This window comes from Cotesia glomerata, linkage group LG3 (assembly GCF_020080835.1).
Source record: "Cotesia glomerata isolate CgM1 linkage group LG3, MPM_Cglom_v2.3, whole genome shotgun sequence".
NCBI classification, from domain to species: domain Eukaryota; kingdom Metazoa; phylum Arthropoda; class Insecta; order Hymenoptera; family Braconidae; genus Cotesia; species Cotesia glomerata.
The window spans coordinates 27,360,052-27,374,961 of NC_058160.1; the positions used below are offsets into that span (position 1 = coordinate 27,360,052).

General features: G+C 31.6%; 1 protein-coding gene across 1 annotated transcript; it reads left to right on the top strand.

The window, feature by feature from the left end:
- Positions 1–1,290: 1,290 nt before the first annotated feature.
- On the top strand, positions 1,291–13,859 carry LOC123260343 (rapamycin-insensitive companion of mTOR). The gene is made up of 10 exons (XM_044721370.1): positions 1,291–1,410; positions 1,585–1,791; positions 1,867–1,911; positions 2,045–2,198; positions 5,527–8,730; positions 8,809–8,950; positions 11,086–11,480; positions 11,543–11,645; positions 11,712–11,819; positions 13,352–13,859. Exons 2-10 carry the CDS (start codon positions 1,737–1,739, stop codon positions 13,730–13,732), a joined length of 4,587 nt encoding a protein of 1,528 aa, XP_044577305.1. The 5' UTR covers positions 1,291–1,410; positions 1,585–1,736; the 3' UTR covers positions 13,733–13,859.
- Positions 13,860–14,910: the final 1,051 nt, after the last annotated feature.

The following is a 14,910-nucleotide window of genomic DNA, read 5'->3' on the forward strand; positions in this document are numbered from 1 at the left end:
TAAAGTCTCGACAAAAGTTTGTCCGCCATAAGAGCCCGTGTATAAGGAGATAAAATATGTGATTTTTAAAATTTAATATCTAAGTAACTAAACGGTGAATCTTTTTTAAATTTTGGAATTAGATAAATGACGTATTTATTTATACGTATATTTAATTTCAAAGCTCAAAGTTGGAAATTATTTTTTACATTAGATTCGCTCGAACTTCCTTAACAGCCGAGACCAGTGATTGCAGTTTCAATCGGCTTAGCGAAACGAATGGAAATTTTGAAAAAACGTTTTTAGAGATAATAGATAATTTAATAAACTATTTCACCACAAAGCGTTTTTTTCAAAAATTTCATTCGTTTCGTGAAACCAATCGAAACTGCAATTGCTCTGCTGTTGGGAGTGCGACAGAGATAGTTCCGTTGAACTCCGTGAGAGCAAAGCGAGAAAAAGATGGTCTCGCCTGTTAATAACAATTCACTTAAAAATTATAATTTTTAGTAGATTTCATAGAAATCTAACTATTGCATTGGTCCTCATGACGGAACTTTTGAAAAATTTTGCTATATTTCGACTCAGCTCGTCAAGCGAATTCAGAAAATGCATATGGTTCAAAAGTTTATATATATATTTATATATATATATATATATATATATATATATATATATATATATATATATTTATATATATATGGGATATAACGCGGCTTGTCAGGACGATAGCGTCGCCAATTTACAACGGATCTCTACCAAACTCAACATACTTATTCTACAGATAAATACCAAAGTCAAGTTCGAAGATGAGCTTAATCGGTCAAGTAATTTAGAAATACGAGGATTTCAAAATTTTGAAAATCATAAAAATTCATATTTCTTCACTTTCTTACTCGAATAACTTTCGAATGGGATAACTTATTGAAATTTTATAAAATGCATCTGAAAGCTCTTTAAATAAGCTTCTCAATTTGAGTACAATATCATATGTGTAGTCTTAAAATTATGTCCTATTCCGCTATGCCAATTATGAAATTTGCTATTGCACTGGCTTTAAAATTTTTCCGTTGATATATATTTTTGTCGATTGCATAGAAGTTAAAAACCCTAGTTTTGTATACAATCCTCGTTATATTTTTTTTCTATTCATGATGAAATCTACTTCTATTTCGGCTGCCGAATGGTCTTTTTTAATATATATTATTATAAAATTATCAGTGACATTGTTGACTAGAGAGCCAATCGTCGGTAACTAACCAATAGTCTTTCAGCGCCATCTGTCAAAAAGAAAAGCAACTAAATTTCATTCATCGCTGAAAACGCTGAAAATATGCTCCAAGGTAAGGTGGCTATCAGGGTACTCGACAATCAACCAATCGTAATCAAGAAATAGTACTACATACTATGATAGATATACACAAGTTACAAGTAAGTACTTATGTATATACAGATGTAAGCTTGTAAGCTTGTATATAAATCCGACTTATATATTTGACGTCTACATTTATAGAATGATTATACCTATGTAAATACATCTACAAACACGTTATTTGTCGCTAAAGTTACACATATAAGTACTACCAGTAGTTTCTGTTAATATAGTGACGTTTGGATTAAGTTTTAAAGAATTCATCACCAACAGTTGAACATTTTTAGTGCTTCATACTGATGAAGATGACTTGTTACGAGGTTACTGATTATTTAAAACGGACTAGAAACATAAATAGTTATCGTGGATAGCGACCGGCGCGAAAATGGCCAATTGGACGATGTGGGGTAGGAGTCTCAGGTCAAGTCGACCTCACCGCAGTCAGTATTATATCTTATTTGTTTACTTTAATAAAATTTTAATTATAGTTCTTCTAAATTGTAATTAAATTTTAGGTCGTCACGAGCAAGAGGTTATCGTCGAGCTAGACCCCTCAAAAGGTTTGTTTAATAACCTTACTTTAATACCAACATATCTTATATATAAACATCAATATCACCTGTCATCAGTCATCAATCACAAGTCATAACAATCGAATTTATTTATTTAATTACATCAATAATTTGTTTATAGGACTCAAAGAAAACGTCAAAGAAGTTTTAACCAACATTTGTACCCATGGAGTGTCAGTTTGTCTCAAGTTAGCTTATTTAAATGCATTTGTGCGGCTTATTGATGAGAATGATACCGGTGATTTCGGATACAACATTGAGGTCATCTTGCGTTGGTAAGATCTTATTAAAATATTTAATACTTTATTATTATAAATATTATAAAAAATTACTTCGATTTTTCGGGTGAAACAATTTTATTTATTTAATATCTTTACACGACAAAATACTCACCATGTTCTGTAGAATTTAAGGTGTCAACTTTACAAATATAAAAGCGATAAAATTATAAATATATAACAATATAAAGAGATTATAAATATAGCTATCAGGATAAAATCATACCGGAAATCTCCTTTGAATTTATTCATTGTGTCATACGCTTAGTCATACGTTTTTTTGCAGACTACATTTTTAAAATTCTCTGATTTTCAAGTTTATTTATTTTAAAATATTGATTTTTTAATTCATTAATTTTATTAGAGATTTTGAAGTTTAATTTATTTCACTTCTGGTAAATATTTTATAGAAGTGTAAAAAGCACCTTTTAGACACCAGAAAAATATAATACATCTATAAAATTAATACAAATAATTAGTTAACTAAGCAAGTAGTACAATATGCTTTTTTAACCTTTTATTATAATTAAGAGCTTTCAGATTATTGAAAAGTAGATTGAAGTATTTTATTGCAATATAAATTATTATTATTATTATTATTCTTTATTAACATAAGGTAAAAGATCCAGTTGTTGACACTGAACTAGTTATTGACATTTGCAATTTTACTTTAATTAAATAAAACAAATCGACTCTAATAAATTAATAAATATAAATTATAAATTTTAAGATAATTGGTTTTTTGAGAACATTATTTTTTTTTAAGTAGAATAAAATTGCAAGTGTCAATCAACTAGGCCAATGTCAATAACTGGGTCTTTTACTTTATGCCCAGGCACAGGCCGTATATCAACTTTCATAATTTTATTATTTTATTGTGTCTAAAGTAAAAGACCCAGTTATTGACACTGGCCTAGTCGTTTGACACTTGCAATTTTATTCTAATTTATAAAATTAAATGTTCTCGAAAAACCAATTTTCTTGAAATTTATAATTTATATTTATTAATTTATTAGAGTTGATTTGGTTTTTTTAATTAAAATAAAATTGCAAGTGTCAAAAACTGGGTCTTTTACCTTATATTTAAATATTATAATTGATTCTTAATAATATCTTGTCTTAAAGTTAATTTATAAATTAAAAGTTATAGAAAGACATCATAATAAGTTTGTATATCAGATTTAACTCAATCTATTCTTATTTAAAGTCTAGATTTAATAAGTAATCATAAATATAAAGTAGAACATAATAATATTTTGCAGCAATTTAATAGACATTTTTCTAAGCTAATTGACTTTTTAATTTTAAGTAACTATAAATAACTAAATACATAAAATTTTATATTTAGAATTTAAATTCTGAATATCTATACTAATATTATAAAGAGGAAAGATTTGTTTGTTTGCATTGAATAGGCTCCGAAACTATTGAACCGATTTAAAAATTCTTTCACTGTTGGGAAGCTACACTATCCCCGGGTTACATAGGCTATATTATATTTTTAAATTTTTGTTAAATACTCGTGCAAAGCCGGGTTGAACGGCTAGATAACTACATAAGTTAACATTTATTGTAATAATAAATAATCCAAGTGATTAAAAAATATTATTTTATATCCTTGATATTATTGAGGCAAGCAGTTTTATCGCACAATCATTAGCGATAATCCCAAAATTTAATATACTTTAATATATAGTATATTACACACCTAGGGAAGTAAAGTAAGAAATGTCTCAGATCACATGTAATTGTTGGCCGAGGCGAAGCCGAGGTCAACAAACATGTGATCTGAGGCTTTCTTATTTACTTCCCGAGGAGTGTATACTATTTTTTTGTCCGACGAAGGCGGAAAGCGGCAACTTAGTTTAGCGCAGCGGGACGAAAGTTGCCACTTTCCGCCCGGAGGGCAAAAAAATTACTTTTGAAGCTTTTGAGCCTATTTCCGGCAATTTATGCAATAATAAATTTACATATCTATTTTTTTCATAAATTCTTTAACATGATAATTTTTCATCCAGATATTTGCAATACTCAACCCTTTAAATAATTACTTTATTATTATTATTATTATTTCTTTATTCATCGACCATGAAGTCGAAACTTCTTGCGACCGTCCATACAAAGATAATACATCGCGTGCCTAAAGGTAAAAGGGCTTATAACAATTTATGCGCCCTTTTACCTTTGCAAAGGTAAAAGGGCGCATATTTTTTTTTTTTATTGCCAATCGAGTAGTAGACACATTCTGCGCTTCAAATTGAAAAGAAAAATTATAAAGGTAAAAGGGCGTATGTCTTTAATTATACGCCCTTTTACTTTTAAGAATTCGAAATTTTGGTGATCTAAAGGTGAAAGGGCGTATAATTTTTTTTCGGCCAGTTTACAAAAGAACATATTCGTAGTTTAAAAATGAGAAAAAAAAAAATTTCTGTGGTAGTAAGACCTCAACTATACAATATTTTTAAAGTTAAAAAAGAAAATATATAAAAAAAACGCCATTCGGCCAAACCCGAAATGGAAGGTAGATTTCACTGAATGATGTTCTTGATCAAATAACGTACATAAGTCAGTTGTACTACACATTGCCTGAAAATAGTTCAATTGAAATCTTAACTTTGAAAAAATAACTAAAAATGGTCAAAATGTCAATGCTATAAACGTCATATTATTTATTTTAAGAAATAGTTATTATAAAATTTGGATTCTGGATGCATGATCATGATGAAACAGCTGTTCTGTGAACGGCACCAGTAGTTATATTCAATAGGGCGATTAAAACGGGAAATTTCAAAATATTTCAATGTTATCTGTCATTGTGATTTTTTTTTATTACTTAATTTTTATGTAATCTGTTTTTGATTGATTTATTTTCTATTTGTTTATATCAAATTTTGTATATGAGGCTGTTATTTGAGTATAATTTGTCTTGTGAAACTATTATTTAACATTTGGTATAAAAAATACAATTTTTTTTTATACGCCCTTTTACCTTTAATTAAGTAGTACTTTTCTTAAAGGTGAAAGGGCGTATGTCTTAAGATACGCCCTTTCAGCTTTAGGATACCAACTTTTTTTTTTTTCACAGATTTTTAAGTTTCAGACAATTTCAAACCGAATGGCAAAAAAAAATTTTTTTATACGCCCTTTCAGCACAAATCCCTATTAACCCTTAGCTATAAGTCTTTTTACCTTTAAGCACGCGACATAGTATAGCATTTTATGAAAAAAATCAGAAAGAAAAATAAAAATTAAAATTAAACTTTACCAATAATATAAAATTTTCCATATTAAATAATTTTTTAAATTAAATTTTATTTCCCATTAGCTTACAGGTGGGACTTTACCAAGAAGCAACCCAAGTACGCGCCGCAGCTCTGCGAGCGGTAAGACACTTATTAAAAAACGAACAACACGTATTAGCCTTCAACAAAATTCACTATCCAGTATTCATAGTTCGAAGTATGGATATAAATTTAAAAAACGAAATGGAGCGAATTCAAGCGTTAAAACTAGTAAGAAGGATAATGTTATTAGCGCCTCAACACATAGTGCCTACCATAGGAAGATGCCTGGTGAGTCTAACCAACGGCGGCTACGAGGAGAAAGATCGTTTGTTCCACGCATTTCTAGCCGTCCTCTGTGAATTAGGAGTATTAAATACAAATTTATTTATAAACTGCGGAGGTGTTGGCGCAATAACCAGAGCAGTGATGACTGATCTCAGTCCCACAATGATCGAGTGTATCGTCGGGATTCTTTTAGGTTTATTATCGCACCCAGAAACAAGATTCAGCGTTTCGCTGATGACCCTAGCAGCGCCTTACAGTGAATTACACTCACTAACAAAGGAAAAGACAAGAGATCACCGCGAAACAAGATTCACAGCAAGTAAACACGCACTGTTAAGCGTGTTGCGTTCCTACGCAGGAATAATCCACTTCTGTAACCCGAATGACAACGCCGGGTTGAAGGCAGTAATAGACATAATGCACGTAGAGCAGCTTGAAGTGCGTGGCGCAGTCCTAGAATTATTCTACGAGCTCCTGGGTCTTCCTTTGCCAATGTGGACTGATGAGCCAGATGTCGCTCTAGCTGCAGTGGATCCTTGCCGGCACCGCGAGAGCTGGAAACTCTCTGAAGGATTTATAGCCGCTGAAGGACGATCAGTACTGCCGTCTCTCGCTTTGCGATGTCCGAACATCACCGAGCTCCACTTGTCACTCCTAGTGTACGTTTTACTAGAATGCAGACTGCCCTGTGCGCTAGTGGAGACAATAGTTACATCAGACACATTCATATCTGTCCGAGCTGCGGTATTACTTGGCGGCTTGCTGCACCTTTCTCACACTCTTCTTCCTCCCGAGATCTGTTACCTCACTCCTCCTCTGCCCGGTCTTCTAGAACACGCCAGTCGCGGGAACCACCAAGCGCTCGGAGCACTGGTAATTCTCAGCAGAATGCACGTGATGATGCGCCGACAACCGATACCCTCAAGCTTGTTCCTCGACCGGTTTCATCAGCCAGGCTCTTGGTTACAATCTTCAGTGCCTCTGCGCAGTCAGATGGTGTCCAGCAAGACAAACTGGCTAAAAAGATCCTCATCCACCACACCTCTGCTAAAAGAATCACACGTACTGAGCACTAAAGACGTCCACGGTTGGAATTGGTCTGTTATCTGTACAATCCTTAGGTCGCGTGAAGATTCAATTCACATTCCTCACGATTCCGACCATAAATTATTTATAAAACGGCTTGTTAATTATTTTATCCCCTCGTCAAATGGATTCAGCCGGGTTGAATTAATGTCTAATGCTATTCTATCCCGCAATGCGACACTAGCTGGTTGTGATTTAGTTAATTGCCTCCTGGAGATGCAAGAGCTTGAAGGTACTAGACTATTAAACGAATTAATTGATGATATTTCTAAACAAATAAGTGCAATAAGCACCGCACCAAGTGCTCATGATTGTCTTTTTTCTCCTCGTCATATGACAACAACTTGTTGTCAAAAATATTTTTTATTTCTTGGACAATTAAGTCACTCTGCAAAAGGTACTGTTATTCTTAAGAGTTTTAATTTATTAGAAAAACTTGAAACTTTGGCAATAACAACCAACCACGACTGTTATGTTAAGCTTATTATTTCCACGCTCGATTACTCGAGAGAAGGACTTAATCGTAAAGTTTTAAGTAAAATAATATCAACTGCGTCACTTGAACAAACACGATTGTACGCGACACAATTTTTGCGTCTTATTCTCAGGGCTAAAATGACTGATGCATGCCAATGGGCCTTAGCTTTGCTCGTAGACCGGCTTGTCGACGAGAGTAAATTAATAGCGTTAGCAGCGTTGGAAGCGATGCATGAAATTTGCGAAGATCCAGAGTACCTGGAGGCTTTTTTTCAATTGACAGTAAATAGCCGTGCGTGGGACAAGTGGTTTGAGCATTTAGGAGTTCGTGGTTACTTGCTCTTCATTCGTCTCTACGCTTTGCCAGCTAGTTTTACGAAGCTTCCGTCTCACGTTGAGGAGCTGGAGAAGTGGATCAAGCCCGGTGGGTTTGCTGAGAATTATGTCCAGCTTATTGATGGAGAAATTCACGATTCGCTGACGCGCCGTCAGCGCGATGAAAATGGTATTTACATGCGAAGATCTACCAACATGGTATTAATGCCGAGGGATATTTTCATTCCTTCACATTTGATTGGTCAGCTGGTCCAGCATGAGTCGGGTATCCAGTTGATCATGCGAAGAAATGTCCTCCAGCGTTTTGCGAGAATTATTCAAAGGTTCAGAACGGATATCAGCAATGTTGATACCGCGGATTCGAATCCTAAGGTGACTAAAAGCACTCCCAGGTGTGCGATGGACGATGCTCACTTTATGTCAGAAGAATCAGGGATTGAGGATATCGCTGAGTCCACCAATCGTCTTGAGACGATCATTGACTCGGAAGTTATGGAGGCTAGCGAGTGTCGAACGCCTCGCAAGGCGGATTCCTTTGTGGAAATGCGCAGGAAGTTGAGCATGGATGACTCTCAACGCACGACACCTGAGAGGAGTTACTACCGAGAGGATCCGGAGCAGTTCATCAGCTTTGATGATAGATTATTGAAGGTCAAGTCGGCGCTCTGGGCTCTAGGTCATGCTGGTACTTCGCCAGCTGGAGTAGAGCAGCTTCAGAATTTGGGTATTATTGAAACTATTACGTCTATTGCTGAATCTTGTAGTCATTATTCGGTCCGTGCGACTGCGTTTTATACGCTAAGTCTTATCAGCACAAGTCGTATTGGCGCGGATGCGCTTACGGCGCTTCATTGGCCGTGTGTCAGGTATCGCAGAGGCGATAATTGGCCGGTAATTCCGCAGAATAATCCTAATACTATTCCGAGTCCTGTGCCGATACAAAAGCACCATCGTAGCTTGAGCGATGGGAAACCTGAGCTTCCGGATCTCACTATTCGGAGGACTAGAAATAGGTCTGAAAGCGCTGCTACGGATATTGAAAGCAAGCGCTATGCTTTTCCGTAAGTTTTAGTTTTTTTTGGTTGGTTGGTTTTTTTTTTTTTTTTTGGTGATTTATTAAAAATGTTTTTTGGTTTTAGGGCTGATTTTAAAGAGAGAGGCGAGACACCTAGTCCTGTTTCGAGCATTCAAAGACTGAGCCAGCAGGATGCTGAAGGATATGCTAGACTTAGGAGTCTGCAAAGACACCGAAGACCCAGTTATTCTCAAAGTAGCTTAGAGGTAAGTTTTTATTTATTGATTTTTATTATTAAGAGAATAAGAAAAATTTTGTTTCCAGGGTAGTCATGATAAAATCGGTTTTTTTAGTTAAATTTAGTGTCATTGCAAAGGTGTTGACTTGAATTTGTACCTTTTCAAGGTTTCATATCATTCTCACCGACAATTTATGATGATAAGTATTTAGGCTGCATGTGAAAATACTCTATCTCTAGGTACATAATTAAGAAATGACCCTGTATCTTGTGAACTATTGACATTTTTAAAGATATAAGCTCACCTTGACATTACACTCATCGAGACCTTTCATTTGAGTACCCGCATCAATTTTTCATATATTTTATGTATTATATATATATATATATGTATATATGAAAAATATATCAAAAATGCATGTGGGTACTCAAATGAAAGCTCTTGACGAGTGTAACATCGGGGTGAGCTTATATCTTGAGAAATGTCAATAATCAAGAATTGACTCTGCTATGTTGTCAATTAATGACATTTTTAAAGATATAAACTCATCCCGATGTTACACCCATCGAGACCTTTCATTTCAGTACCCACACCAATTTTTCATATATTTTATATATATTATATATATATATATATATATATATATATATATATATATATATATATATATATATATATACATACATACATATATATATATATATATATATATATATATATATATATATATATATATGTATATATATCGCGTGCTTAAAGGTAAAAAGACTTATAGCTAATGGTTAATAGGGATTTGTGCTGAAAGGGCGTATAAAAAAATTTTTTTTTGCTATTCGGTTTGAAATTGTTTGAAACGTAAAAATCTGTGAAAAAAAAAAAAAGTTGGTATCCTAAAGCTGAAAGGGCGTATCTCAAGACATACGCCCTTTCACCTTTAAGAAAAGTACTACTTAAAGGTGAAAGGGCGTATAAAAAAAATTGTATTTTTTATACCAAATGGTCAATAATAGTTTCACAAGACAAGTTATACTCAAGTAACACCCTCATATACAAAGTGAAGATATAAACAAATAGAAAATAAATCAATCAAAAACAGATTACATAAAAATTAAGTAATAAAAAAAAATCACAATGACAGAGAACATTCAAATATTTAGAAATTTCCCGCTTTAATCGCCCTATTGAATATACCCAAACGGCACAAATTTTTTTCTTCCCTCCGGGCGGAAAGCGTCAATTTTCCTCCCGCTGCGCTAAACGAAAATGCCGCTTTCCGCCTCCGTCGAGGAGAAAAATAGTTTTTGTTAATGTTTTGTTGAATTTAAGTTGACGATTATTAATTTTTCAACTTCTGGTTGAGTGAAATCGATGAAAAAGTCAACATTTTTTTTTTTGTGACGCTTGGGTAACTACTGGTGCCGTTCACACAACAGTTGTTTCATCATGATCAATAATCCAGGATCCAAATTTTATAATAACTATTTCTTAAAATAAAAAGCAAGAAAATAATCACGCGTAATTTATTGTTTTTTTGGATATATTTTCTTTTTTAACTTAAAAAAATTGTATAGTTGAGGTTTTACGCTGCTACTACCACAGAAAGTTTTTTTTTTCTCATTTTTAAACTACGAATATGTTCTTTCGTAAACTGGCCGAAAAAAAATTATACGCCCTTTCACCTTTAGATCACCAAAATTTCAAATTCTTAAAAGTAAAAAGGGCGTATAATTAAAGACATACGCCCTTTTACCTTTATAATTTTTCTTTTCAATTTGAAGCGCAGAATGTGTCTACTACTCGATTGGCAATAAAAAAAAAAAAATATGCGCCCTTTTACCTTTGCAAAGGTAAAAGGGCGCATAAATTATTATAAGCCCTTTTACTTTTAGGCACGCGATATGAAAAATATATCAAAATGCATGTAGGTACTCAATTAAAAGCTCTTGATGAGTGTAACATCTAGATGAGCTTATATCTTTAAAAACGTCAATAGTTAAGAAAGTACAGTGCAATTTAACTAAAATCATTATTTAATCAAACAAAATTTTATTTATTTATAGTTCACAAATCACGGCAGTGACATAGTGACTGAAAAGTTGCTAGTTTATATTATTTAAAATGAATGGGAATCTTTATTTATCAATAAATTTCATATTTTTCAGATGTATAGTTTGGATGGAAGACTGTCGTTGCAAAGTCTTTCGGAGTTTGAATCGTCTCGTAGTTGGACGACAGATAATATGGTTAATACAACTCCACCTCCACTGCCACCAGCACCACCACCCCAAGAGGATCCTAATGATGTTAATTATATGGGGATATGTCTTCCTAAAAAATTGTCTATAATATTTCCTCATATGCCTCGTTCGCATTCGGTAAATGTACCTGATAATGGAAGCAGTAAACTGATAAATAGCAGTTTTAGCAACTCTACTGAAGAAAATAGTAGCGAGTATAACATTGATGAGGAACATCGTGAAATATGTTTGGCGTGTTATCAGCTTGAGACTGATAATAATGAAACGACTAATAATGAAGCTGACGATAAAATAAAAAAGTAAATACTTATTATATTATTAATAAAATGTAATATTATTTATTACTTGTTTATCCTTACAGGGATATATTGCGACACTCTCAGCGTCTTTCTAATCCTGTTTGGCATCGAAATAGCCGGCAGACTCTGTTAAGATTAAGACAACGCTACCCTGAGAAATTTAAAGTAAATATATTTAAATATTTATTATTAATTTTATTTAAATTATTTATTTAATATTTATTTTGTCAGGACACTTGTCTTTTTTTCGAAATGGCTGCACGATTAAGCAGCGGAACTTACAGATTGCAAGCTCGTAGGTATCTTCAAGAATTGTTTCTTGATGCGCCGTTTGATGTTGTAAGATTTATTATTATTTTTATTAATATTGTTATTAATAATTGCATTTATAGAAATATATTTATTAATTATTAATAATTTAATTTATTTGAAGACAATTATTTAACTTATTAAATTTTAATAAATCGAATTTAATAAATAATTTATTAACTGTTAATAAATATTTATTAAATTCTATGATGTTAAAAAATCATTTATTAACAGTTAATAAATTATTTATTAAATATAAACAAATTCTTTTAAACAAATCAGTGTGTGCACGGAAAAAAGTAATAAACTGTAATAAATAATAGTCGATTTATAATAAATAATGATCAACTGCTAAAAATTACCATTTCAAACAGTAAAATCGTGATTTTACTATTCACTATATAATTTTGGGTTGCAGTCAACTAGTCAGACTGACAACATTTCGAATTAATAAATTACTAGAACTTAAAAAGTAAATATAAAATATAATTTAAAATAATTAATTTTACAAATTTTAAAATTCCGAAAAATATAAACTTGAATAAAGAAAAAACTAAAGCTATATTAATAGAATCTTTTTAAATCACAAAGTCTCAATAAATTGAAAAACATAACAACGAAAATTTTTACGTCAAAATGAATGAATAGACGAACACTTATTTAGCCGAAAAATGTAAATATATAGTTATTTGGATGAGTAATTTTCGGCCGAATCATTATTCGTATGGATGAGTATTCGGATGAATATACGTCGGAACGAACTTTTTTCGAAATTAAATTAATTTTAACTCTTGAGGAATATAAGATTTATGTTTACCTATATTCGATAGCTCGGTGTTTTATAATTTTCAAAATTGTTTTTCGGCTGGTATTCTATTTAAGTTAATGTATTTTATAAACTTTGAATGTAGCGGAATTTTTAATTTTTTAGAGTTTTGATAATTCGGAATGTTGTCGATCTGATTGGTTGATCGTAACCCATAATTTTTACCATTTAAACATTACAATTTACTCTTTACGTGGAAGAAAATACTATTTCAAACAGTAATATTCGTTATTTAAATGTCTAAAATGTTAACGTATAATAATTAAGAATTCAGACTTTGATATTTATCATTTGTTACCTAAAAAATGATCGCAATGATATGTAAAAAGTATAAAATAAAGTTAGTAAATTTTTAATACAAGCAACGTCAATATTTACAAAGTAAAATGGTAAATTTTAAGCGCAACGCTAAAAATCAAACTGTAATTATTGACTTGCTTGGATTTGGTAAAATGTATATTTTAAAAGTAGAATTTTTACTGTTTCAAATGTTAAATTCTCCCAAAGTGAGACCCCCTTATCTTTCATCTGAGTTCCTCTTCTCCTCATAATATGGACTATATATTGAAATGGTAATTTTTACTGTTTGAAACTGTAATTTTTTAAGATGAAAGAGTCGTTGTTTACTGAAGTGACAGCTACTAATCACTTATTTTGGATATTAAATTATAAATTGTGGCTTTATACTTTCTACATTAATTAAATAAACTAATTAGATAAATTAAAATAATTTTAGCTTTACAAAGAGCCCAGAGAACTATTGCAACTGTTAGTGGGAACAGAAGAGAACCCAGTGCAAACTCCGGCAGTTGAACTGTCAACAGATACATTTACACTAAGCGCTAGTCCTTTAAAGAGAAAAGTTAATGGTAGGTTAACGATACCCGAAGCTGAATCAGAAACGTCTGTTGCTACGAGTTCGGAATTAACCAGTGAAATTCAGTCAGTAGATGTTAATTTAAAGTCACCAAACTCGCCGGCTCACGATTCTGATAAGCTCAGCGATGAGAAGATTATCGCTGAGATACTTAAACCAGCCGAAAGACTCAGAACCTCCAAGAGCTCCGATAAGATGTTAAAAGTAACCTCCAAAAACACTGCCGTAAGCCTTGAATAATTAATGGTTACTTTTTAATTATTAATTACTCATTATTAATTGTTAAATTGTAAATATTTTATATATAAATAATTATTTAGTGTATAAATTAATAATAAAAAAAAACTTGTCACTGCCAAAAACTAAATCGTGGTTTTTTTATCTGCAATTTGTAAATTATACATTATTTTAATTTTTAATTAATATAGCTACAATTTTAATTAATTAAAGTTTTATAATCTATATTATTAAGAGAATAATAAAAATTTTGTCTCCAGGATAGTCGTATAATAAATTCGGTTTTTTTTAATGAAATTTAGTGTCATTGCTGAGGTCTTAAGTTGAATTTGTGCCTTTTCAACGTCTTATATCATTCTCACCGATAGTCAATTTATGACGATAAGTATTAAGGCTGCATTCGAAAATATCTCTAGATATATAATTAAGAAATGACTTTGTATCTTGTGAACTATTGATATTTTTAAAGATAAAAGCTCATTTTGACATTACACTCATTGAGACCTTTCATTTGAGTACCCACATCAATTTTTCATATATTTTATATATTTATATATATATATATATATATATATATATATATATATATATATATATATATTTATATATGTAATATATATCAAAAATGCATGTGGGTACTCAAATGAAAGCTCTTGATGAGTGTAACATCGGGATGAGCTTACATCTTTAAGAACGTCAATAGTTAAGAAATGACCTTGTATCTTGTGAAATATTGACATTTTTAAAGATATAAGCTCACCCCGACATTACACTTATCAAGACCTTTCATTTGAGTACCGATATTAATTTTTCATATATTTTATATATTTATAATATTACATATTTGTATATATGAGAAATATATAAAAAATGCATGTGGGTACCCAAATGAAAGCTCTTGATCAGTGTAAAATCAGAATGAGCTTATATCCTTAAAAACGTCAATAGTTAAGAAAGTACAGTGCAATTTAACAAAATTTATTATTTAATACAGCAAAATTTTTGTTTATTTATAATTCACAAGTTACAGCAGTCACATATTAGTGACTGCAAGGTTGCTCGTTATTGTTAATGTTTTATTTAAAAACTTTTTTTTAATCATGATTATTTATAATTCGTAATCACTGATATTAAAATTGAATGGAGAATCAGCCAATTTAAATGCCAAAAATCCTCCAAAA